At 44.2% G+C, this 23644-nt stretch overlaps 1 protein-coding gene across 6 annotated transcripts in view; it reads right to left on the reverse strand.

Moving 5' to 3' along the window:
• Map4 (microtubule associated protein 4) overlaps nt 1–23644 on the reverse strand; it is a 146575-nt gene that overhangs the window by 5777 nt on the left and 117154 nt on the right. For 2 of the 6 annotated variants that reach the window (XM_028785364.1, XM_028785362.1), the window contains exons 9-16: nt 13265–13371; nt 11942–12163; nt 9885–10068; nt 9215–9274; nt 8823–9103; nt 7247–7360; nt 5635–5727; nt 380–461 (exon numbers count right to left, since the gene is read on the reverse strand). In XM_028785364.1, coding sequence (XP_028641197.1) covers nt 380–461; nt 5635–5727; nt 7247–7360; nt 8823–9103; nt 9215–9274; nt 9885–10068; nt 11942–12163; nt 13265–13371 — 1143 coding nt within the window. Of the gene's footprint in view, nt 1–379; nt 462–5634; nt 5728–7246; nt 7361–8822; nt 9104–9214; nt 9275–9884; nt 10069–11941; nt 12164–13264; nt 13372–20644; nt 22158–23644 lie in introns of those variants that run through there. The other 4 variants (XM_028785367.1, XM_028785365.1, XM_028785368.1 and 1 more) reach the window with 4 other exon arrangements.

Consider the following 23644-nt stretch of genomic DNA (forward strand, 5'->3'; position numbering starts at 1 on the left):
TATGTATGTATGTATGTATGTATGTATGTATGTATGTATGTAGATGTGTGTGGTTCCACATGCTCATGAAGACCTGAGGTTAAATGTCAGGAGATTTCCTTGCAGAGTCTCTTTGCTGAACCTAGAACTCACCTATTGGCTTGTCTACTTAGCTTGCTCTGCGTATCCTGTCTCCACTAAAGTCACAAGCTGACTACTATGCCCAGTGGACATTTATGGGGGTTCCAAAGATCCAAAGTTGGGTCTTCATGTAACTCCTCTCTAGAATCGGCTCTCAACTGTGAGGTCAGAAAACTTCCCCGATGGAAGGCCACCCAGACGACCCTTCAGAGTCCTCTGCTACAGAGGGTTTCTCAGAGCCACAGGCAGAGCCACTCACCTGGCTTGTGCTTGATATTAGCTTTCGACCCACACTTGGAAGAGACCTTGGAGATGTCCACTTTCTTGTTCTGGATCTGAACCTGAGCAGAAGACCAGACAGCAAACATCCTCAGAGACAAGGCACGAGTCATGGATGAGCTCGCACACCTGCACCAGCTCCCTTGGTCACTCCCTCTTCAGGCCGTTCAAGGCCAAGGCCACCCCTAAAGTGCTTTCAGAGCCCATGCCCTGCTGTGGCTCTTTACCTCTGACCTCAACCCCAGCCGCAGCTTTTCCTTCCACCCTGCAGAGCTGCTCCACTGTGCGGGGTACAGACAACAACCCTCTCAAAAGCTCACCTATCAATCCTTACACAGAAAAAGCTAAACTAACACTTAGAGAATTTCTTCCCAGTGCTTTTCTTTCTTTCTTTCTTTCTTTCTTTCTTTCTTTCTTTCTTTCTTTCTTTCTTTCTTTCTTTCTTTCTTTTCGAGACAGGGTTTCTCTGTATAGTCCTGGCTATACAGAGTCCACCGCCCAGCTTTCCAAGTGCTTTTCAATGCACACCCCCAGGCAACCACACAGCCATGTGTGTGGCTTTGGACTCCCTTCCCCATGACACAATCAGTCTCGAAGGAAAACAGAATGCACAAAAGGGCCACAAGATGACCTGTCCTGTGCCTTATAACATCTACCTCATGGCTACCACTCAGCCCTGAGATAGAATAAAGTTATCAATTTTAATTCTTGGAACATTAAATCTTAGATACATTTTTACTGGTAGCATTTGAATATTTTGCCTGAATGCTATGTCTGTGCACCACTTGCATATCTGGGACCCATAGAGGAGTGAGATCCACTGAAACCAGAGCCGCATGCGCATGCCTTTGAGATGTCATGTGGGCACGGAGAATCAAATAACCACCAAGCCATCTATCCAGCTCCACTTGGCACATTTTATACATACAAGTAATGCAATAAAACAGCAGTATCATCAGCTAGCAACATGCATTTTGTTTTGAGACAAGTTCACCCTTGCTCATGTGTACCTTAGCCTCTAGAGTGCTGGGATAACAGGCAAGTCCCATGAATAGGGCATGTGGGGATTTTTCACATTAACTTTTAGATGTGCTTTCTAGCTGTGGAAGATATGTACTTTACCGTGAACACTAACTACCTCTTTTCAAACAGTCAGAAGAGGAGCTCTGTACAGCCCTAGACCCTGTGCCCAGAAGTCTGTTTTGATCATACACAATTAGCTTTCTTCAAGCTTCCTGTAGGCTTTCATGTATAGATACTAAGTCTGTTTAGAGGATCATGAAGAGACTGAACTGCCTGACAAGATCATGTATATCATGGTGGCACACGGCTTTAATCCCAGCACTCCAGGAGCCAGAGGCAGCTCTATCTACATTAACTCTGTGCCATCCAAAGCTGTATGTTTTGTTTTTCTTTGATAAAGATACAGCTTATGGCCTCGAACACTTGGTTTAAGGTGATTGTCTGGCTTCAGGGTATACTTAATCCTGGGAACCTCAGTAAGTACATGTTCCGTGAACTAGTCCACCAACGTACACTGAAGCAGAGGTGCCTTTCCATCCCTGAGATTGCCTGATGAAAGCTAACAGAGGCCATTCTGTCAGTCTGAGGCTGAGCTCTTTCCAAAACGTGAAGTTACACTCAAGGCCTCCCTTTCTTTATCTCCTAACTTTATCACCTCAACGAAAGAAAAAGCTAATTAATAAGGGAACACTCTGATTAAAAGACACATTAAACTCATGCCCCACACCAAAGGGTTGCTGGCAATCTCCTGACAGTGCACACATGACTACTGCCTGAAGGAAAGAAGATATTACCTGTGAAAGTCATGCCAAATATGTGCTAACATGTAAACTTAAACCAACTTAAAGACAACTGCAGGACAAAGGAATATGAAATGAAAATACAGGTTACCAACAGCAAAATTAACATTCCATAGAACAGGAACTAGGAAGATAGCTCTAAAGGTAAAAGTGCTTGCCATACAATGCATGGTTGAAATCTTCAGATATCACATAGATTCAGAGCAGCAGCACCTGTAATCCCATAAGTCACACAGAGGGAAGAGAGGCAGAGATAAGAGAATCCTCGGGAGCCCCCCAGTTGTTTGGGGCAGGAAGCAAATAAAAACAAAAGACCTTGTGTCAAACAAGTTGGAGGATCTTCATCAAGGCTGTCTACTGACCTCTATACATGTGTTGTGGCATGAGTCCTGTCACCTACCTGCCTATCTGTAGACCACCCCCCCATGCAGATCATTCAACCAAAACCAAACAACATAAAAACAACAACAACAATCCAACTGTTTAAACCTTGCCAAGTACAGAAAAACAGCTGGGTGGTGGTGGCACATGCCTTTAATCCCAGCACTTGGGAGGCAGAGGCAGGTGGATTTCTGAGTTCGAGGCCAGCCTGGTCTACAGAGTGAGTTCCAGGACAGCCAGGGCTACACAGAGAAACCCTGTCTCAAAAAACCAAAAAAAAAAAAAGAGTAAAGAGAACAGACCATATAAGTCAATACTAATATGCACCCATCTATTATATTTCAAGGTATTCTTAGTCTGCTTGCTTAACAAGGCCTCCTTGGTTGGCTGCTGGAGGTATGTGTACTCCGTTTTTTTCCCCTGGCCTAGGATATGGGTTTCCTTCCTCTGGGTTCCCCCTCTCCACAGAAAGCCTGACAGCCAGCAAAACCACACATTTATCTTTTTTGATTTGTAGATTTTATTTAATTATGACTTGAGACAGGGTCTTCCTATGTAGCCCTGGCTGTCCTGGAACTTAACAGCTGTCACTGTACCCTGGTCTAACTATGCGTTTTCACACGGTCTGTGTAAGATGGTCCATGACATCTTACACTAATACATGCAGCTGAAACAAGCTGCCGGCAGGTCTTACAGGGAGAACAGAACCCAAGCTATATAAAAAGTTTACGTTGGGACCAGCTACAAAAGCAGCTGAAACAGATAACAGACAAGGAACTTCAATATTCTTTGGGTGTGCATCTTGGGAGCATTTGGGGAGCAACGAGTGGTTGCTGTTCACAGCCTAGTATCCCAGTGGTCAGTGCAGCATGTGTGTCTGGACTGTCTAGCCTGCATGGTGGAACCAGTGCTTGTTTCTTGCACATGTACATGAGTGTGATATACATGTGTGAATACATACTTGCTCATGTGTGGGTTAACATGTGTGTGATTTAGGCAAGGTGTTTCCAGAACTTGGAGCTCACTGACTAAGACAGACTGCCAGCTTGTCCTTGCTAGGACTACAGGTGGGCTTTTAAGGTTGCCTGGCTTTTTTCTATGGGGATTAGGGATCTAAGGCCTGGCCCACATACTTGTGTGGAAAGCGCTGTCCACTGCGTCAAGCTTGCTTCTTTCAGCAGAGTGAGTATCCTATGGAAGCACTATAGAGACTGACATAAGCTACAGAGGAAACATGCCTTCCATTTCATCTGTGTCCACATGCTGCTTGCTCTCAACCTTCCAACCTGAAAACACCTCTATGTACTTTTCTCATTTCCTTTCCAGAGAGCCTTCTAAAAACTACATTCACCCTTAAAGTGACCTCGTTGAAATCATGAGTAGGCAGCATTGAAAGATCACAGCAGATTATATAGCACAGACTATACACTACACAGAACAATGGATAATTACTTTTTTTTTTGGAAACAGGTCCACAAACTTAGAATTCTACTGTATCCACCTCCTGAGTATTAGATTAGAATTATGGGCATGCGTCACAACCCCTGGTTGATTCCATGCTGGGGATTGAACATATGGCCCCATGAATGCTAGGCAAGCTCTTTAAGATACACACTCTGAAACTTCAAAACAATAAAACTTTGTCACATACAGAAATAACCCAATTCTCTTAGAATTTCTGTTTACTCACATTCCTACCCAAGCCAAGAAGCAGAGAAAAGCTACAAAGATCAGTGTCTGCCCTGGTCTCAGAGGCTGTCAACTGTCTTTCAAAATCCCACTCACTGCAGCCAGTCTCACCTTAAGCTGCTAAGGTGTGGCAGCCACCGACTGACCAGGCACACTACCTCCCTGCCATGAAGAGCCAGAGTGGGCCTGGTGGTGGTGGCACATATCTTTATTCCCAGAACTTGGGAGGTAGACAAGCTGATCTCTGAGTTCAAGGCCAACCTGGTCTACAGAGTAAATTCCAGGACAATTAGAACTAAACACAGAAAGCCTGTCTCAAAACAAACAACAACAACAACAACAAACCAACAAAAGATCCATAGCCAGTTTTAACTAGGAAAGATGTACAAGCAGGGGGTTGACTGGAGGAAAGAACATTCTTGGCTGGACTCTTCAAAATAAAATGTCAGAGGGTGTCTGCAGACCCAGGAAAGAATGGCTGGAGAATTTGGAGCACGGGTGCAGAGTGAAATGGAGAAGGAAAAGCAGAGTCCCCACCGCCACCCCCAACCCCCAGGACAGTAAGGAGGAACCAAGTACAATGAAGAAAATGGGCCAGTCTCTCTTGAATGGGAGGTGAGAGCAGGGGCCATATGTGGGTCCACTGTGCAGCTCTGCCTGGGCACCATCACAAGATCAAGTGGGAAACGGCCACTGAATGCACTGTTTTCCCTAGACCAGCATCTCCAATATACGTAAAGAGCTAACCCAGAACAGCACGAGCAGGACAACAAGGAGGATGTTTACATGGAACAGAGAAAAGGGACTAAAAGGGGAAGACATAGAAAGGGGAGCAGAAAGAGAAGTGAACACAAAGGAAGCATCAGAGAGAAGCAGGGGTGGGGGGCTGCAATGATGGCTAATACCAATCTTACAACGACAACGATCCAAGTGCAGCCTTGGAGGATTTGGGCACCTGTCTCAGGACTGGGATTCACCCGGTGGCTGCTCAGGCACAAAGTCAAGTCTATGCATCCCCAGCAATTCCAAGCCCTCAGAGCAAGTCTCTGACTAAGAGAAAAACACAAAGCCTCTCACACAGAGTGATGAGACTACCAGAGTATCACGAGCTGTTTTTTAGGGGGTCATCAGAACACCCTCAAAAATAACTATAGGCATCATCATTTCCTTCAGATGGCAGGGCTGCTTCCTGGTCAGGGACCAACCCAGGTCACTGTCATCCTGTCACATTAGGGAAGGTACTCTATATCATCTTCCCACATCCTCCCGCCCCACCAACTCCACCCTGGGTTTCCCATGGGGATTATGCCTCATATGACAACTGGCCAGAGCTCATACTTACATTGCCACCTCCAGGGACATGCTTAATATTGTCCTTGGAACCACACTTGGATTGAATATGACTGTAGCTCACTTTTTTGGAGACTATCTGGACCTGGAGTGTTAGAGAATAGAAAGAGAGGGGGGGGGGACACAAAGGGAGAGGGCTAGTTAGAACCGACATAGAGCACACAGTGAGTCCACATGTGATCACAATGGTCAACAAAGAGTAACTTCAACTTCTGTCTCCACTTATTAGAACAGGGGTTAAAAAAACACAGGAAAAGAAATGTGAAAGCAAGAAAGGGAATAACACAAGACAGAGAAGCAGGCTGCACAGTGCTATGCGGCTGCCTCACTGCTCTTGGGGGCTGCACTGTAGTTTCTAAGACTCATACAGCATCAGGCACCTCCTGCCCACCCAAATATGGTGGACACCTTGTTGAGACTCTTCCCTGAAAGCTGGACTCTAGCTTTTCTCAGCAAGGATACTGATGCTCTGAACCAGTTCCCCAATGGAGCCTGGAACAGTTTCAGCCAGACTCATCCCCAGAAACAAAGGCTGCTCTAAGAATTGTTGGGCAGCTGGCTAACAGCACAGATCTGATAACAACAGGAAGGAAGACACATTGTCCATGTAAAAAGGCAAATGGTCACATAATCCTGAACACGACACCAGGGGGAGCACAGGCGACAGCCGCAGCAGCACTGACTCCTCACCCATCTGTTTCAGAAACACGGACAGGAGGCCAGGCTTCATTTGTGTGTGTTTGAAACAAGGTCTCACTATGTAGATAAGGCTCTCCAGGGACTTGCTTGCTGTATACTCTAAGCAGGCTTCAGATTCCTCATCCTTCTGTCGCACCCTTAGCTCTGCTAGGATTGTAGCAAGCATATCTGGTTTTCTGCCTCTCTGAATCCTCTAGGTATACAGTAGTGTGAACAAAGAGACAGACCAAAACGGCACTACAGTGATGCACAAGTCAGGAGAGCACAGCCAGGCTGCACTGCAACACCCTAGCCCCGCAAAGAGTAACACAGAGGTTTTAGCTCTCAAGAAGAAAGGTCCCAGAAAGGTCCCTCCCTCCCTCAAGTAGAGGCTCATTGCAAATGAAATGGGCTGTGTTGCCAACAGAACCTAGAACTTACACTGAGGAACCTGAGTACCTTACCATACCATGCTCCTTTAGGTCTTGACTTTTTCATGCCTTTAATTAACACTGGATCACTTTTAGCTAGACAGGCACATCTGTCTCTAGACCTAGCAGCAACTTTACAGTCAGGAGACAGGGCTCTGGGTACTGCCACTGCCCTGACTTCTAAAGAAGAGCCTGGGATGTATTTGTCTGCATACTAGATGAGTTTGAAATGTCAAGGAAGTGTCTGACAGTTTCAAGTTCCCTTCATCTGGCTGATTTAAGTCTTCAATGGGCTATGAGTTCACAATTTGGTTAGCTTTCAGAGTTGATATAAAAACTATCTGATGGCTGAGTCATTAACTAGAGAAAGGAACACAGGAAGAAGTAGGAACTAGTTAAGAAGAGGAACAAAGTAGAATAGAAGGGGAAATGACTCAGGCTAGAAGAAGGATGTTCCCATTTTACCTCAGAGAGGTAACCCTAAATAAAACTCACTTTCCCAGCAGGCGGTTTCTGTGCACTCGCAATGGAGCCAGCTGCTTTAGTGACTGCATTAGGTTCAGGCTTTCCAGCTGTGGTAGCTGCCTCTGTTTTTCTCTCTACTTTGGCCTGGATGGAGATAAAGGGGAGGAGGGGGCAAGTTTCAAACCAAGATGAGAGCCCAGATGCCAAGGAAGGAAGAAGGTAGGAAAAGACAAAAGCAAGGCCAGGATGCCAGGCAGAAAGCAGCGTTCACCCCGGCCCTAGGACAGCACACTCCTAGATCCGCAGAGATCCCTGAGCAAGGGGCACAGAGAGAACCACAGGCCAGAACTGAAACACAGAAAAGATCATGCATTTGTGGAGAAACAGTCCAAAGGCTAAGACCAAATCCATGGTTTCTATGTGAGCGCATGTGAGACTGTCATTTTAAATTAGTGTCCAGAACACGGTCACAGTCACTGGTGATGTAAGCATGATGTCATCAGGTACATCGCAATAGACAATAAAATAACCCAACACTAGTCCAAGTTATTTAGAGCCTAGTTTTTGCAGCATGAAAGACAGGAAGAGTGAAGAGAAGCATAAGATCACCCGGGGCTCAGCCCAGACACTGGGCTGCCTGTGTCACAGCCAAAGCAGCCCTCATGCCCTTTTCCCACAATGATCCCAGTTTGTCATTAACAACTTCCAAATGAACCATGATGCTGCTGCATTTTTGTGCCTATTCAATTTCTTTAAGATACTGTTTAAAATGTTGTATGTATGAATGTTTTGCATATACATAACATGTGCATGCCTGGTGCCCACGAAGACTAGAAGCTGGCACAAGGCTCTCTTGAACACAACTTACATACAAAGGGTGGTAAGCCACACATGTAGATTCTGGGAACCAAGCCTGGGCTCTTAACTACTGTCATCTCTCCAGGCCCCCTATTCAATTTTAACAACTTTGGATTAATGCAATTTAAGTATCCTACTCTGGATGCTGACAGAATAGCTGAAGTCTCAGGTGAACTGTGCTACCATTTTTTCTACATCCTGGGTTCCCAAGAGCTGCTAATACATGAAACATAAAACGGTATGTGGTTCATTTCACAGCACATTGTTCACCAGAGGGACCCTAGTTCTTATTTGGACAGACTCCTCTCACATCAAGGGATGGAGAAATTAAAGGTGTCTGGTAAGAACCACGAATAAATGGGGCTCATGTCCAGTGTCTCTTACCCTCATAGTTTCTGAAGCTTTCTCTCCATACTCTCTATCCCCTGCAGCCATGGCTTCAAATTCATAATGATTCTGTTGGTCTGTCTTCCAAGTGCTCTGAGGAACCACACATCCAACTTTCTAGAGTTTTTATAAAATAGAAGACTCTTTCTACCTCTCAAAGAAAAATGTAAACCTAAGTCCCAACACACTGAACCTTATGGGAAGATAAAGAACAGAAACCAGCCCAGGCTGTCCCTGACACTGCAGTGCCAAGAGCCCCGACTGAAAGTCCCTGTTGCTGAACGAAATGATCTAGGTGACTGTATGTGGCAGAGAAACAGCAGAAGCCAGAATGCTAAGATCCCCAAGCTCACTGACTCACCCGGCCTCCTCCTGGCTGATGCTTGATGTTTTCTGTAGAGCCAACCTTGGAGCGAACACTCTTCAGATCAGGGGCAGAAACGGTTGTGGCCAGGCGGCTCACCCTGGGAGCAGAGGGGCTAGGCTTAGTGGAAGTGGGCTTCTTGTCCACAGAAGACCGGCAAGGTGCAGACATAGGCTTGACTCGAGTGGAAGTCATCCCTGCTGGGGGTGCTGCCCCAGTGGGAGTGGTGTTTCTCTTCACAGAACTGGCAGAGGTGGTCTTTGAGCGACTCAAGTCAGCTGCAAAGAAATGATAATAGCAGGATTTGATAGGGAGAAGGAGAGGGAGTCTTAGAGCTGGGGAAGGACAGGAGAGTCACTAGGTTTCCCATCAGGTGACTTAGGCATTACCTGTGGCAGACTTAGCAGTCATCCTTTTGACATCAGCAGGTTTTCCCTCAGTCTTGGTGGCTGCACAAACAAATCAGTATATTTAACAAGACATCTGCTGAGATTCATCACACATCTGACCATTACCAAACGTCCATGTTGACCTGGTGACTGTGCTTGTTTCTAGGATATGGAGATGTGCACAGTACATAAGGCAGGCACCGCACCCTGCTCTCATCAGTCCTGATGATGACTTCCGCTTGGTCACAGAACAGCTTACTAAATACGCCTACGGAATGAAATTACATTCTCTCTCTCCTCTCCTCTCCCTCTCATGCGTGAGACTAGAACCCTGCATGCACTGCAAGTGTTTTGCCATTGAGTTGGACTGACAAACATTAGGTTGCTGGGATCTATGGAGTCAATAATGAAGGGTTAACTAAGTCATCTGACAATTCATAGGAGTCACCTTTGTGAAGGTTTTTCTGAATATACACAGCTTCTAGCTCACTCAGAGATGCAGGCTTGTTAAACCCAGGGCTTGCTTGGCTTTCATTGTGCAAGCTCTAGAACACTGAGGGTTGTTGTATGAAGAAGTCACTACACTGTCAGTGTTACAGCCAGAAGCAAAGGGAAAGCCTTACTCTCTTCCTGCTGGTTCCCATGGGAAGGCAGACTATGTAATACTCACTGGTGGGCCTCTTAGGCAGAGTCGTAGCTGGACTTCTACTACTTGGTCCAGTGGAAGCAAGCGTTGAGGGAGATGTGGCTTTTGAAATGGTTGAGGTGGTTTTAGGTCCAGGTCTGAGGGGTGGGGCAGATGAAGGTTTGGATGGTGAGGTCCGCTTTTCAGTAATCTTAGTGTCCGTAACTGGCTGGAAATGGAAAGGGGTAACAAGAGGTGCAGGTTAGTGTTGGCCCCAGAGGGTAAGAGCCTGTCACAAAACGTTTTGAGGATCAAATCAAACTATGACTATGATTCAGAACAATGTAGTAGACTCTTATTTTGCTAGTAGGAGTAGTAATAATCAAACAATAAGAGTGACTTGTGTTCGAAATCACTCAAGGCTGTGAGATGAGACAGCAGGAATTTTCTGGGACAAAGAACCCTTTTAGCCACAGTTAATCTGTTGATTCCCATATCCTGTTCTGAACAGACTCCCTAACTGTTTGCTTCTATAAATCTATCACTTTAAGGGCAGAAGTGGCCTAAGAAGACTTCAGTGAACCATTCTCTTAAAATGTTTTCATGAGCCAGGCAGTGGTGGCTCACATCTTTTAAACCTAGCACATGGAAGGCAGAGGCAGGTGCCTCTCTGAGTTCAAGGCCAGCCTGGTCTATAAAACAAGTTCTAGGACAGCCAGAGCTATGCAGAGAAAGAAAAGTGGGGCTGGAGAGATGGCTCAGAGGTTAAGAGCACTGACTGCTCTTCCAGAAGTCCTGAGTTCAATTCCCAGCAACCACATGGTGGCTCACAACCATCTGGAATGAGATCTGGTGCCATCTTCTGGAGTATCTGAAGTACTCTGTGTACTCATAAATAATTCTTTAAAAAAAATAAAAGCCAAAAGTGTTCAGCCGTCGTTTTGAAGGACAAGAACAAAGACATTTTCAATGCTGGTCACTCCTTCAGGTCATATAGTTCAAACTAGCCTTGAATTCATAATCCTTCTGCATGCTGGACTTGATTAATTAAAATATATGCCCAACTGTGCTTATATATGCCACATCTTTAAGCCAGCTGCCTATGAACTGCTGCTGAAAGACCACATAGCAAAAAGCAGTGTTGTAGGGGGCCAGGCATTACAAATGGAGACAGACATAGGCTCAAACCCTACCTGTCACTCATTAGCATGGACTTTATTTAAGAATGAAATTTGACTGAGCTTAATTAAGTGTGCCCAGATTTAAAAGATACAACTAACAATATTTGTAAGACATCATCATTTCTATTCCATGATAGAGTTTCTTCAACAGGGTTTCAGTTAAGGCTATGATCCCTAGGTTTACTTTACAAGATTAACGTAGAACAACATGCAGGTTATCATGGGAACAAGAGTCATGGGAACAAGATAGTGTTTCCCATCAAGAATTTAAAGCTACCAAAGGCCTTCTCAAATAAAACAAAAGCTTGAGGAAGGCAGCCATGGCCTGCACCCTCCCTTCTTCCAGGAGCTATCATGGAAGCAAGAGCATGGAAGCTCTGAATGTGAACTGGAAAGATGGCCATCACAAGGAACCCAGTGAGAAGAAGCTGCCCAAGGCTGAAATCAAAGTAAGTTGTCACATGATCCCGGAACCTATGAGTTCAGCCGGAGGAGTCTGCATGTTGCTAAGTAATAAAAAAAACTTTATTCTGCAAGATGATTAAAGAGAAAGACAAATAATTGAATTTGAAGTAAGGGGCACATCCCATCGCAACAATATCTTATTAGTACATGGAACACAGGAAACTGCTTAAGGTATAGGAACAGGTGAAGTGTAAGGAACAGTTAAGACAAAGAGAAAGAGTGAAAGTAGATGGAATATTGCTTCTGACCAGGGCAGACAACAGGGGAAAAGAATAAAAGGATTTCAAGTGCTATGCTCGCACCTCTGAGCACCCACATGGACTTGCAAAGCATCACTGACCTTCCCTGCCCTTTCCAAGTTCTATCAGCTCATCGTCTGCAGCAATAAGAGCCTGTCTATTGACCTGAAACTGAAGGGGAATCTTTTCCGGGCCCAGTGCATGGGTGTCCACTTACCTTTGGCTTCACGTCTCTTGCAGGTAGGGTGGAAGGCCTGGCAGTAGCAGTGGCAGCAGCAGGGCGTTTGTGTGGGGCAGCTGGCACTGAGCCTGAAGCGAGGCTCATGGGTTTTTTATTCAACCCACCAGAGGTGGTGGGAGCTGGTTGCTTAGGGAGAGAAGTGGGCTGTGTTTTGGCTTTCGATGTTGAAGTCTTTGCAGGTTGAGTGGTGGCCAAAGGCTTTAGGTTGATGGTTGTTTAATTTTTAATTTAAAATTTTTAAAGAACATCAAACATAGACAAAAATAAAAACAAATAAAAAAAATGTATAAATTGAATAATTCAAAGTAAAATTATAAGCAATGAGGATTGATGCAACTGAAAATTAGCATTCCTTTCTTCTGAGCTCAGTAAACACTAAAGTGATACCAAGATGAAGTTTAAGATACAGTAATTCTCTTTATTCTTAGACACAGGATCTTAGGCATGCTAACCACATGTTATAATATTGAACTACATCCCCATGTCTGTGGAAATGCTTTCTTAATCACAGCACCACAAATTCCAATAGTTTGATTTTTAAACTATTTATTTTCATAATAACTTTTGATACCTGTAAGAATTCTAGAAAGCCATCAGCAAATGATTAAATCATTACTGATTGGCTTTTTCTTTCTTTCTTAGGATCCTGTTATGTCACCCAGGCTGGCATACAACTCATGGTCCTCTAGCCTCAGCTGCCAAATTGCTGAGACTAAAGGTATAAGCATCACATCCTACTTTTCCTACCTATGTCTTGACAAGACAGCATAACTATACCCTAAAATGTGGTACCTATGTGTGTACCAAGTACAAGAGGAAGTTTCTGAAGCCATGGTCTGTCTAAGAAACCTTCATTTTTCACAAACAGACTTCAGGATAAGCCTACAATTGCTTTTTGCTGTTAGTAAGTGAAAGGTAAGTCATCTATAAATTGACAATGGTAGACATATTAAGACCCTGTCTGAAAAAGCCACAGGTACGGTGGTAGAGCACTTGCTAGGAAGTACAAGGTCCTAGGTTCAATCTCTAGCACAGAAAACAAACAAATATTTAATGAACATTTTGCACAGATATACTATTATACTATACTATATATATTAAGTGCAAAGGCAGAGTATTTTGAATTAATTTGGTACAGGCCAAATGAGAATACGGGATATATTTCCTAAGAGCATCTAAATTTGAAGAAAGAAATGACAGCTCAGAAAAAAAGACACTGCATTCATGATTCAAGCAGTAACAGCAGAAGGTTTTTAAAAATTACAGAAAAGGATGTCCATTATTCACTCTAGCACCTACCTTTGCTTTCTTTTCTGGGCTTGGTGGTAGCTCCTTGTTTGGTGGGGTAGTGATGTCATTTCCAGCCACAACTACAGCAGCCTTTCCTTCTTCTTGCCGGGATACTCCTAAAGGGTGGAGAGTCAACGGGAATTATCCAAAGCAAATGTATTTACAACCACTTTAAACACAGAAGGTTCCGTCGAGAGACCCATGACAGGAGCTCCATTCTGAAGAACCCCAAAGGGCTATGCTGCCGAGAATGTGTCTTCTCTGGGATCACACCAATTCTAAGAGCTCTGAGCACTTGTCACTGTGTGAAGCAATCAGATGATTTACCCTGATGATCAGTGCAAGGAAACAACAGCCTTTAAAGTTTGGGTTCCCTTCCCTTGATACCAACAAAAAGCTTCTGTCACCCAAACACCAACTCCTTGAAAACAAAGGGGACAAAAGCCACTTCTGTCATAGTCTATCCCTTAGAATAAAGGTTACTGAGAGATGGGGCAAGAGCCAGATGGTTCAATAACCTCCCCTTACTTCCTTTCTCTGTAAAGAACCACGCTGCAGAGGATGTGAGATTAAGCTGCTCCAATTCTAACTGTGACCTAGATTTCCAAAAAGGCCAAGAGCCATGGAAAATAAAATCATCAGCCTAAGCCAGAAAACCTCCTCTCCACAGAGGAGAGGTACTTCTGATGTCAACAAGCTATGCCTAGCAACACTATGACAACTATCAAATGTGTAGTCCTAATGTGGAGATTTTCTGACTGGCATAAAATCCATAACCACAAAAAGCATACCTAAAGCCAAAAGACAACTGCCAAACCCAAAAAGTTCTCAAATACAAAGAGATTCTATAAATAACTCCTTAAAACCAGTAACTCTTTTTGGTTACTGGTGTTTTAAGACAGAATCTTATGTAGTCAGGTTTTGCCTGGAAATCACTACATAGAGGAGGATGAGGTTTGAGTCTCCTGTCTCTACCTCTCAAGTGCTAGCATTGTAGAATTGTACTGTTACACTAAGATGATGTGAAAACTAGGCCTTGGGGATGCTACATCAACATGCTACCAACATGCTCCCCTATGGCTTGCTCTCTCTCTCTTTTTTTTTTTCCTCAAGACTGGCTTTTGTTGGTCTTCAACTCCTGATCCTGCTCCCTCAACCTCCCGAATGCTGTGATTAGAGGCCTGTGCCTCCACACCCAGGCCCCAGTATCAGTTAATCTTGTAAGGTCAACAATACCCCCTCACCCCAAAAAAGGTTAAAAGATATGAAAATAGGTCATAGAAATGCTAACGTCTTGAAAATATGAATAGGTAAACATAGGCATATAATTCCAGTTTGGGGAGAGGTAGTAGCAGCCAGTGATCAAGGCTAGCGTTAGTTACATAGTTGAGATTGAAGCCAGCCTGGGGATATATGAGATCCTGTCTCAAATTTAAGAACACTGACTTCCAGAGGACCTAGGTTTGATTTTCAGCACCCATGTTGAGAACAGATCCAGTCCCAAGGGATCCATGGAATACACAGACATACAGGTAAAACCGTTTGTATAATAAAATAATAAAGACAAAAAGTTGACAGTTCATACCTTGGAATATCTGAAATTCTAAGGTAACGTTTTTGGAATCCACTGCTTTGTGCAGAATACTGAACTTTTACTTCCACTTAAGATCCTTGTACCACTCCACTCCACTCTGATTTTCTGAACCCATGGCTTGCACATTTTAGGCAAATACAGTACTGCTGAGCTATATTCTGAGCCCCCAACCCCCCACCCCACTTTAGGGACTGCAGAGATAGCTCAGTAGGTAAAGCAGGCAGATGGAGACCTATGTTTGATCCTCAGAACCTGAGGGAAAATGCCTGCTTGTAACCCCAGTGTGTAGTAAGTAGAGACTGGCCAGGCAGTCTAGCAGCAGTGACGAGCTTCAGGGCAGTAAGGCAGCTTGTTTCAAAGGCAGGGGATCGTGTTACAAACGTGTCATATACAGCTGTATTACACACAAACACACAAGCATAAAAGGTTGATTTCTTGTTCACAGTCCTAAGAAAACACCTGCTACTGCAATGTTCTCCAGTTTCTGTTTTTTTTTTTTTTAAAGTCAACCATTCTCCGAGGAGTCCCTTTCTGTTGCTTTCAAGATTAACTTTCTTTTTATAAAAGTTCAAGTTAAAAAAGTTTGAAAAAAGAAGCCTAGCTATGAGATGTTTGGAAACTTTCTACATTTAGTATTTGTTCAGTTTCTTGTTTGTTTGTTTGTTTGTTTGTTTGTTTTTCAAGACAGGGTTTCTCGGTATAGCCTGGAACTCACTCTGTAGACCAGGCTGGCCTCGAACTCATGAATCCGCCTGCCTCTGCCTCCCAAGTGCTGGGACTAAAGGCGTGCGCCACCACTGCCCGGTTTGTTCAGCTTCTTGAATCTTTTTTTTTTTTTTGGTTTTTGTTTTGTCTTGTTTTTTTGAGGCAGGGTTTCTCTGTGTAGCCCTAGCTGTTCTAGAACACACTATGCAAACCAGGAGGGACTTGAACTCACAGAGATCTAACTGCCTCTGCCTACTAGAATTAAAAGCATGTGACTACAACTACTGGCTACTTTTGCTACTGTCTTTTGCCAAATTGGGTATACTTGATCATGATCCCTTCCCACAGCCACTGAGCCATGCATCCTCTCTCCTCCAGAGAGGCTGAAGGTCATAGCGATGCTCGGGTTGTTCATTATTGCCCCTTGTCCTTCTGAGAATTATTCTAATTTTTTTGCTATTACTCAAATGATTGAACTGAATTCTTTCTGCTCATTTGGCAGATTCACTAATCCCCTTAAGGATGGGACACATTAATCCCCATAAGGATGGGACGTACTGAGCTGATCACATTTCTGATTCAATGGTTCTATCCCATTTTTATTGTTTTAGGGTTTTGAGTTTTATTTTTAATGAGAAAAGGGTTCAACTCTGTAGGCCAGGTTGTCCTTGAACTCACTGTGTTTCAGCAGGATCAACTGGAGGCAAGCTCCTACCTCTGACTCCTGGGATAGATACCAGATATATACTGCTAAGCTGACAGAAGGTCTTATTTTTGATGCTTCTGTCTTTTACAACATCTACAATTAACATTTGGTTTTTTAAAAAATAACTTCTATTTCTGGGAATCCTAAGTTTTCATTTCTTTTTTTATTTAAAAGCATTTTAGGGGTCAGCAAGATGGCTTAAAAAGAAATCACAAGCCCCTACACCTGACAGCCTGAATATAATCCCCAGGAAGCACATGCTAGAAGGGGAGAATAGATTCATTCACGTTGTCCTCTGATTACCTCCCCCACCAGATAGATAGATAGATAGATAGATAGATAGATAGATAGATAGATAAACAAATGCAGCAAAGTGGTTTTTAAAAATAATTTATGACCTTTTTTGTTGTAGGATACAAATGCATACGCTCATGTATGCCACTACCCGCCTGTGGAAGTCACAGGCTCACCTGCGGCCCTCGGCTCTCTCCTACCATGTGGGTGCCAGGGATTGAACTCAGGTTGCCAGCAAGTACCTTTATCTTCTAAGTCAGATATCTCACTTGGCCCTCATTTTGTTGTCTTCAAAAAGAAATTGTAGCTGTTTGTTAAGCCAAATTTTTGATGCCTGCTTTAAAATTTGAATATTGTACTATAGCAGAAATTACCCTTTTATATTTAGCTTGTAGATTCTGCCTGTAATCCAAGTGAAATTTAGTATTTTGAGCCCTAGCAGTATAAATGCTGACCTACTATGTCCTTCTGGCCTTACCGAGGCTCTCAATCCATGCTGGTACTGCTCGAAAGAACTGAAAGCAGTCCCCTGGAAACTGGGTATCACATGGTAGGAGTTAGGTAATGGGAAGGAGAATGCACGTCCTGGTCTTTCCTCAAAACAAAACAAAACAAAACAAAACTATGTAGGTTTCTTTCCTGCCTCTGGGTAGAGGCAGAACGAGACTATCAAGAAAAGCAGTTTATAGATGCCCACAATTCTATTACTGGTGATGGCAGAGGATAGGTGGGCATCCCTGAAATTGCTGCCACTGTGGGTGAATCAGGTCAACAACTGCTTCTGTGGAGTAGATGTGTCATAAGCTCTATCACCACAGACAGACTGCTCAATGCTGGCAATGGGTAGGAAAACTGAGTTTACAACTAGGCCTCCTTCTTCCTGTCCTTTAAAAAAAACACCATTTGTTTATTTAGTGCATATATGGCATGGGGTACCAAGATGTACATGTGGAAGTCAGACAATAAATCTGTAAGAAGACACTGAGGTGGGGAGGCCTTGCCTGCTGACAGACTGACCTACCCCTCTTTTCATCCTGTTATTGCTGCCGCCTACTTGCTAAAATTCTAGGTGGCAGGCCTCTCCAGGGGTACAGAAGAAATAAGAAATCTCACTGAAATCCACTGCACTATTCTGTAAGAAAAATTTCAGGTTCCTTTAACAAAACTGTTATATACTACAGAGACTATGCCTGAAATATAGAGTTATGCTTACACAGGATGGGCAGGACAAGATGACTCAATATAATCTTATCTTGACAGGAGGTTTTCTAATATAGAACATTTTCTGTGTGTGTGTGTGTGTATCTGAGATATATGCAGTCTTAGTTTCAAAACACAGTTTTAGTTTAACTATTACACAAACTTAACAACTGTATCAGTTTAGCAATATTTCTGTAGAAGCTAAAGAAAGTTCTCATCAAATGAGACTAGCTTTTACTGGCTCTAGCTGACACTAAATATTTTTCACTGGCACAGGGTTTTTGGTAAACAACACAGACAATTAAGTCTTATTACTTGTATGTGAACAGTAGAATCTCCATCTGTTGGTGTAAGCATGAAATGTTGCTGTCCATCCAGATGTGACTTTTCACAGAGGACCTCCTCTTTGCCCCAGGGGTATCCTTACTAGGCACTACTGGAGGATATGAACCAAATGTTGACAGAGTTTCACAAAATAATGTCTGAAAAAGAATTCATTATATTAATCCTTTCCTAAGGCTGTTCTGACACTCCTTCCAGTATTGGTACTACCTGCATGGAAAACTATGCTCCAATTTCCAACAATCTCCCCTCACCCACTTGCCATACTGATTTCTTCTATTTTGCTTCTTGTTTTGTTTTCCTCTCTGTTTTTGATTTTTGTGAGACAGGGTCTCTTCATATAGCCCTGGCTGTACTGGAACTTGCCTTGTAGACCAGGGTAACCTTACACCTGCCTTCTTAAATGCAAGCACCAGCATAGTCACCAAAGTCAATTTATAATTACAGCTTTTTGATTTGCTGTCCTTTTGAAGTACTGGGGATTGAACCCAGGATCATGCTGGACAAATCCTTTCACTAGATACATCCTCTTCCCTTTTTGATAGTTTTTTTTTTTAACCTTTTTTCTTTTTGCTTTTGTTTGTTTGGTTTTTTTTTTCTTTTGTTTTTGTCTTTTTTTTAATGGTTAGAAATAGAGTTAGTTTCTTACGGGGGGCTAGAGGGGAGCATTCCCGACAATGGAAGTGGACTATCAGCTGGTGGAAACCACAAAGGCTCTGGTCCTTTTTGGATTCATTTACATAGCATTTGTATTCTCTCACATTAGTACACTGGAGGCTTTTCTAGTGCATGTTCTGGTTATTATATAAAGCCTACACTTTGTACTTTTTCCTGTTTGTTTGTTTATCACTAAGCTGTCCAAGCTAGACTTAAACTTATTCTGTAAACCAGGCTAGCTTCAAATTTGCCATCCTCCTGTCTCAGTCTTCATCATCAGGCTGGAAACTATAGTTGTCCTACCTCTTCCAGTTCATCCTACCTATACTAGGAACAGGGGAGTCTTCCCCACTTGGACCTTGGGCTGTGTTATTTGCGGTCATTGCCAGGACACATAGTAGTCAGCAGTTAAGACGCTCAGCACAGCGTTTGTAACACGTCTTTACTCACTACCACCTAGAGGGTGTATGGTACAAATTCTCCATGACCATCATGGGGTGCTCGGGGTGGACAGAAAGATCAGAGGATCCTATCCATGAGGACTTTCTAAGTCCTGCTACTTCTTTCTAGAGGTTTGCAGAGAGAGGTCTAGGGCACCCAAACACTTATAATCTTACATCATAAGAGACCACAGAGGAAGCAAGCTTTCTTGCCTAGTCCATTTAAAATAAAAACAAAGAATCTGCTAGTGCCCCATTAATGCTTCACTGTGGATGCTGGCTATCTGGGCTGTCGATGGGTGGGGCGGAAGTGGTGGGCACTAAAAACTAGAGCTGCTTAACATCATGCCACCCTCCTATCCCATCTGAGATGGCTGCTTGCCACACAAGCCTGACAAACCAAGAGTTCAATCCCAGAACTCATGTAAAGAGGAAGGAAAGGCTGGATTCTGCACACAAACCATAGTACATGCCCACTCCAATTATAAATTTAAAATAACATTTCATTAAAATGTACGCAAGAGAATACTGAGAATGGGTCCTAGCAAAAGTGACTACTCAAAAAACCAAAACCAAACAAAAAACCACAAATAATAATAAAATTTGTGTTTTAAATTCCTGTTAATAAACATCATGGTGAATCATGGTCCTTTGTGGACTCAGAGAAAAAAAAACGGCTTTTTTTAGTTCACTAACAATGGCAGCAGCAGGGGGTGGAGATGGGGAAGGAAAGAAAAGGCCATCAAAGAGAGGGCCCAGAAGGCAGCCACAAGGAAACAGGCAGAGCTCACCCACCCATGGGTCCAAAGTCTCTCTTCTCCCTAATTTCCTTTCTCCTCTTCCCTACAAAGCCTCAAAACACATACAGGAAGAGAAGACTAGAAGCATGACAGAGTCAAACACGAAGGACATGGGGAGAATATTAAACAGCCAGGTTTCTTTTAACTTTAACAAAAGTAAATCCTTCTCAAAAGCAGAAGGGAAAACAGCTTCCATCCAAACTGCAACTGAGCAGTACTGATAAGCCTGCTGTGACTCAAAGTGATTCATTTTACAGGCCAGTGAGTCAATCAGCAGAAGTGGGATGGTCAGAGCTCAAGAAGCATTTGGTTCAAACCAATGGGATCAGAGGGGTGGAAGGATGGGGGATGGGCTAGGGAGGGTGGCATGAGGTTAAGCAGCTCTAGTTTTTAATGTCCACCACTTCTGCCCCCACCCATCAACAACCCAGCCTGGCATCCACAGTGAAGCATTAAGCTTGACCCTGCCAGATTCACTCTGTTCTCCTGCCTCACTCCCAGAAAGCTTCCAACAAGGGAATGAAGTCTTCCCCCAGGCAGTCCCTGACTCCAGGAGTAACAAGCTGCTGACACTCCTGTCGGTAATCTATCACTTTGGCTTCTTCCTCACTGTCTGCCAGTTCCCAGTGGAGGCAAAATTTAGAAACATACCATCACGTGGGGTCTCATTGCACAGCAACGACGGAGTGCTCTGTGTTGCAGTGACCTCAATTTCTTTCTTCCCTGCCAATGCCATCAACTGTTTCTCGCCTCCCTGGCAGATGAAGGGACATGAATCAACTCTTGTCTCACCATTATCTTCCTGCCCCTTTTCCTTGCTGCTTACTTCGGGAATCTGTTCCAGCTTACTGTGGAGATACAGCCCAGCAATGCCCAGTTCCTTCTTCCCAGAGCTGTTGCTGTCATTGCTGAAGTGGATCAATTCTTCTCTCTCCTTGGCCACTGGTTCCTCGAAGGTTACAGGAGCAGGTACCTCAGAAGCAGACAGGCTGGGCAGTTCCCCAGCACTCAATCTGCAGATAGCTGACTGGTCCTCAGCCACTGTCATGGAGCGCCTCATGGCAGGCACCCCTAGCTTCCTGGGCATAGGGCTTGGCACTGGGCTACTGGTGGGAGGCAGCAGGCCAGAAGGAAGCTCCTCTCGGGTAGGCAGCTCAGGGTACTTATCTGCAAGATTCACAGCTGGGGGCACTGAGAGGTGGCAACACTCAGATAGTGCTCTTCGGATTGCCTTTTTCTGCTGGGGGACTTGGTCAAGCATGGGCCCCTCCTCAGTAGAACATTTCTCTAACTCCTTATCCTGGCCTGGGCTGTGAAAGTCTGCATTCAAATTTTCCTGAGTGAATTCCACCATAGTGATTGGTGGGCTGGTGGTGGGCAAATGCTCACTAGTTGGGTCTGGGTGGGTGATAGCCACCAGTAACGGGGACTTATTAAGCTGCCCAGAGTTATCATTCGTCACCCCAATCACCGAGCAGCTGGAGACGAGGCCATTCTTCTCTTTTCCTGGAGTTGCAGCCATTGAGACTTGTGGGCTCTGAGTCACTGAGTAAAAGTTGGGGTTCCAAGCACTGGTTTCTTGTTCCTCCCCATGCTGAGGGAGAGTGTTAGCAGGAAAATCGAGATCTGGCTGGCTCTTGATCTCTAGTCCACTCTTCCCTGCCACCTTCCCCTCAACTGTGGAGGCTTTGTCCTGCCCCTCTGTGAGTACCAGGTGGAACTCAGCTGCCCTTTGGTGGACTAAGTTCCCCTCCAACGGCTGGCAGGTTCCTGAAATCACATACCTGCTCTCAAGGTGACCGGAGGTTGCTTGATATGCCTTGTTAGGCTCTTCGATGTTAAGTTCTTTGTCTAACTTCCCCTCAAAAAACCCGAGCTTATTCTGTTCCAGGAAGCTGGAATTCTTCACAAGCCTGTCTTTCAGCTGCCCATCCATGCTGACATTCAGCCCTATTTCATTCAGCTTACCCTCTGTCCTCTGCCATTCAAATCCATCCTGACCGATTTCTTTTGGGGAGTCCATTCTGCACTCTGGAAGCTTGCCTTTAGAGAGCTGGTTGTACGCAGCAGTCAGAGCGGCAGTGAGCACGGCTGGCTGCTTCTCGGGAAGCGACATCCTCTGTCACTGCTCCCCCACTCACTCTTGGAGCTTTTGCACCACCCACGTTTACACGGATGAACAGTGACATCACAGCAAGTTCCCGGGATTCATGGTAAGCTCTCTATTTTTCCCAATCCCCCTTTCTCCTCAAGCAGTTGGGTGCTAAATCTATTTACCAGGTGTAAAAAGGAAAGAATGAACAAAAAAGAGAAAGAACGCCAGCCACTGTGTGTTAATCTGTACATATAATTTCCTGCTAGCTAGCACTCTGTTCAGCCCTATAATTTAAAATACAGGATGGTGCCAATTCAGGCACAGAGGACAGTAATTATGTCAGCTTTCACTGATATAGATATATGTGTACCCACACATCCATTTATCTCATTCTATGCCTAGCCTGCTAAATTCACCCACTCAAAAAACTGTTTTAAAATAGGCAAGGCTCACTTGCCAATCCTCTGCTGTAACCATTGAAGAACAATGATTCCAGAAAATTGCTCAAATTTTCTCTTAAAACAAACACCTTAATGTTAAATGAAGAGTGAAGCATTCACTCCTTGGAGGGAGGGTGGATTCTGCTGTCACAGAAGCTCATCCCATTCTCACAATGAATGGAATTCACACTCACTTGCCTGTAAGTATCTGCCTCTCCTCTCTGCTCACTGGCCCACTCCCATCCTGGAGAGAGCTTTCCCCTCACTATTTAAAGTATGTGCACTCACCACAGCTCATTCACAAGTCAAAGACTAACTTTCAGGAGTTGGTTCTCTTCAGCCATGTGGGTTCCAGGGATCAAACTCAAGGTTATGAGGCCTTTTTCACAATTGACCCATCTTGTCCACCCAACTGTCTGTTTCCTTGTAAAATTCAAAACCTGAATTAGGTAGGATTTCCAAAAACCCATCAGTTCTACTGCTTGGTTCCTGTGCTGGGAGCTTAATGAAGCGCTCATTTTACAGACTTGCAATCCTAGTCCTGAAGGGGCAGATGCACGTGAATCGGTGGGAGTGTGAGGCCAGCTTGGGCTACACAGTGAAGCCCGCTCTTAAACAGATAACAGTGCACAAGGCTTTGGACATGTATCCCACACTTAAGTCCAACTGTAAGTCAAATTTCTGCTTCCTGCTGGTTCCATCATGAGCTGGGTGCTATCACCTCTGCTCCTTCCAGAGGCTGACTCTGCAAACACACTCACTACAGTTCATCCTCTTTTGATCTCTAGACTCAGGAACAAATCTATGTCTTGGAGCTTTTCCTGCTCACTAGAACACACTGCCCCCATTTAGTGCAAGCACAATCCTTTGTTTCTCCCTGTTTTTACCAATCATATATTTAGGACTGAGTGATCATACAACACAATTCCTGGGTTAGGAAGAACCACCTCATACTGTAAGAATGCATAGTGTACTGCTAGAACAAAGCTGGCTTTATCATAAGGCTTGTAATTCACTACCTGTCCCAATACAGGCTCCTGTGAAACAGTCTATCAAGAAGGATGTTTCTAATAGCAAAACTGGTGGTATATATATCCCTGTAGTCCTAAGGACTCA

Source organism: Grammomys surdaster, unplaced genomic scaffold (genome assembly GCF_004785775.1).
Source record: "Grammomys surdaster isolate TR1022 unplaced genomic scaffold, NIH_TR_1.0 125216, whole genome shotgun sequence".
In the NCBI taxonomy this organism is placed as follows: domain Eukaryota; kingdom Metazoa; phylum Chordata; class Mammalia; order Rodentia; family Muridae; genus Grammomys; species Grammomys surdaster.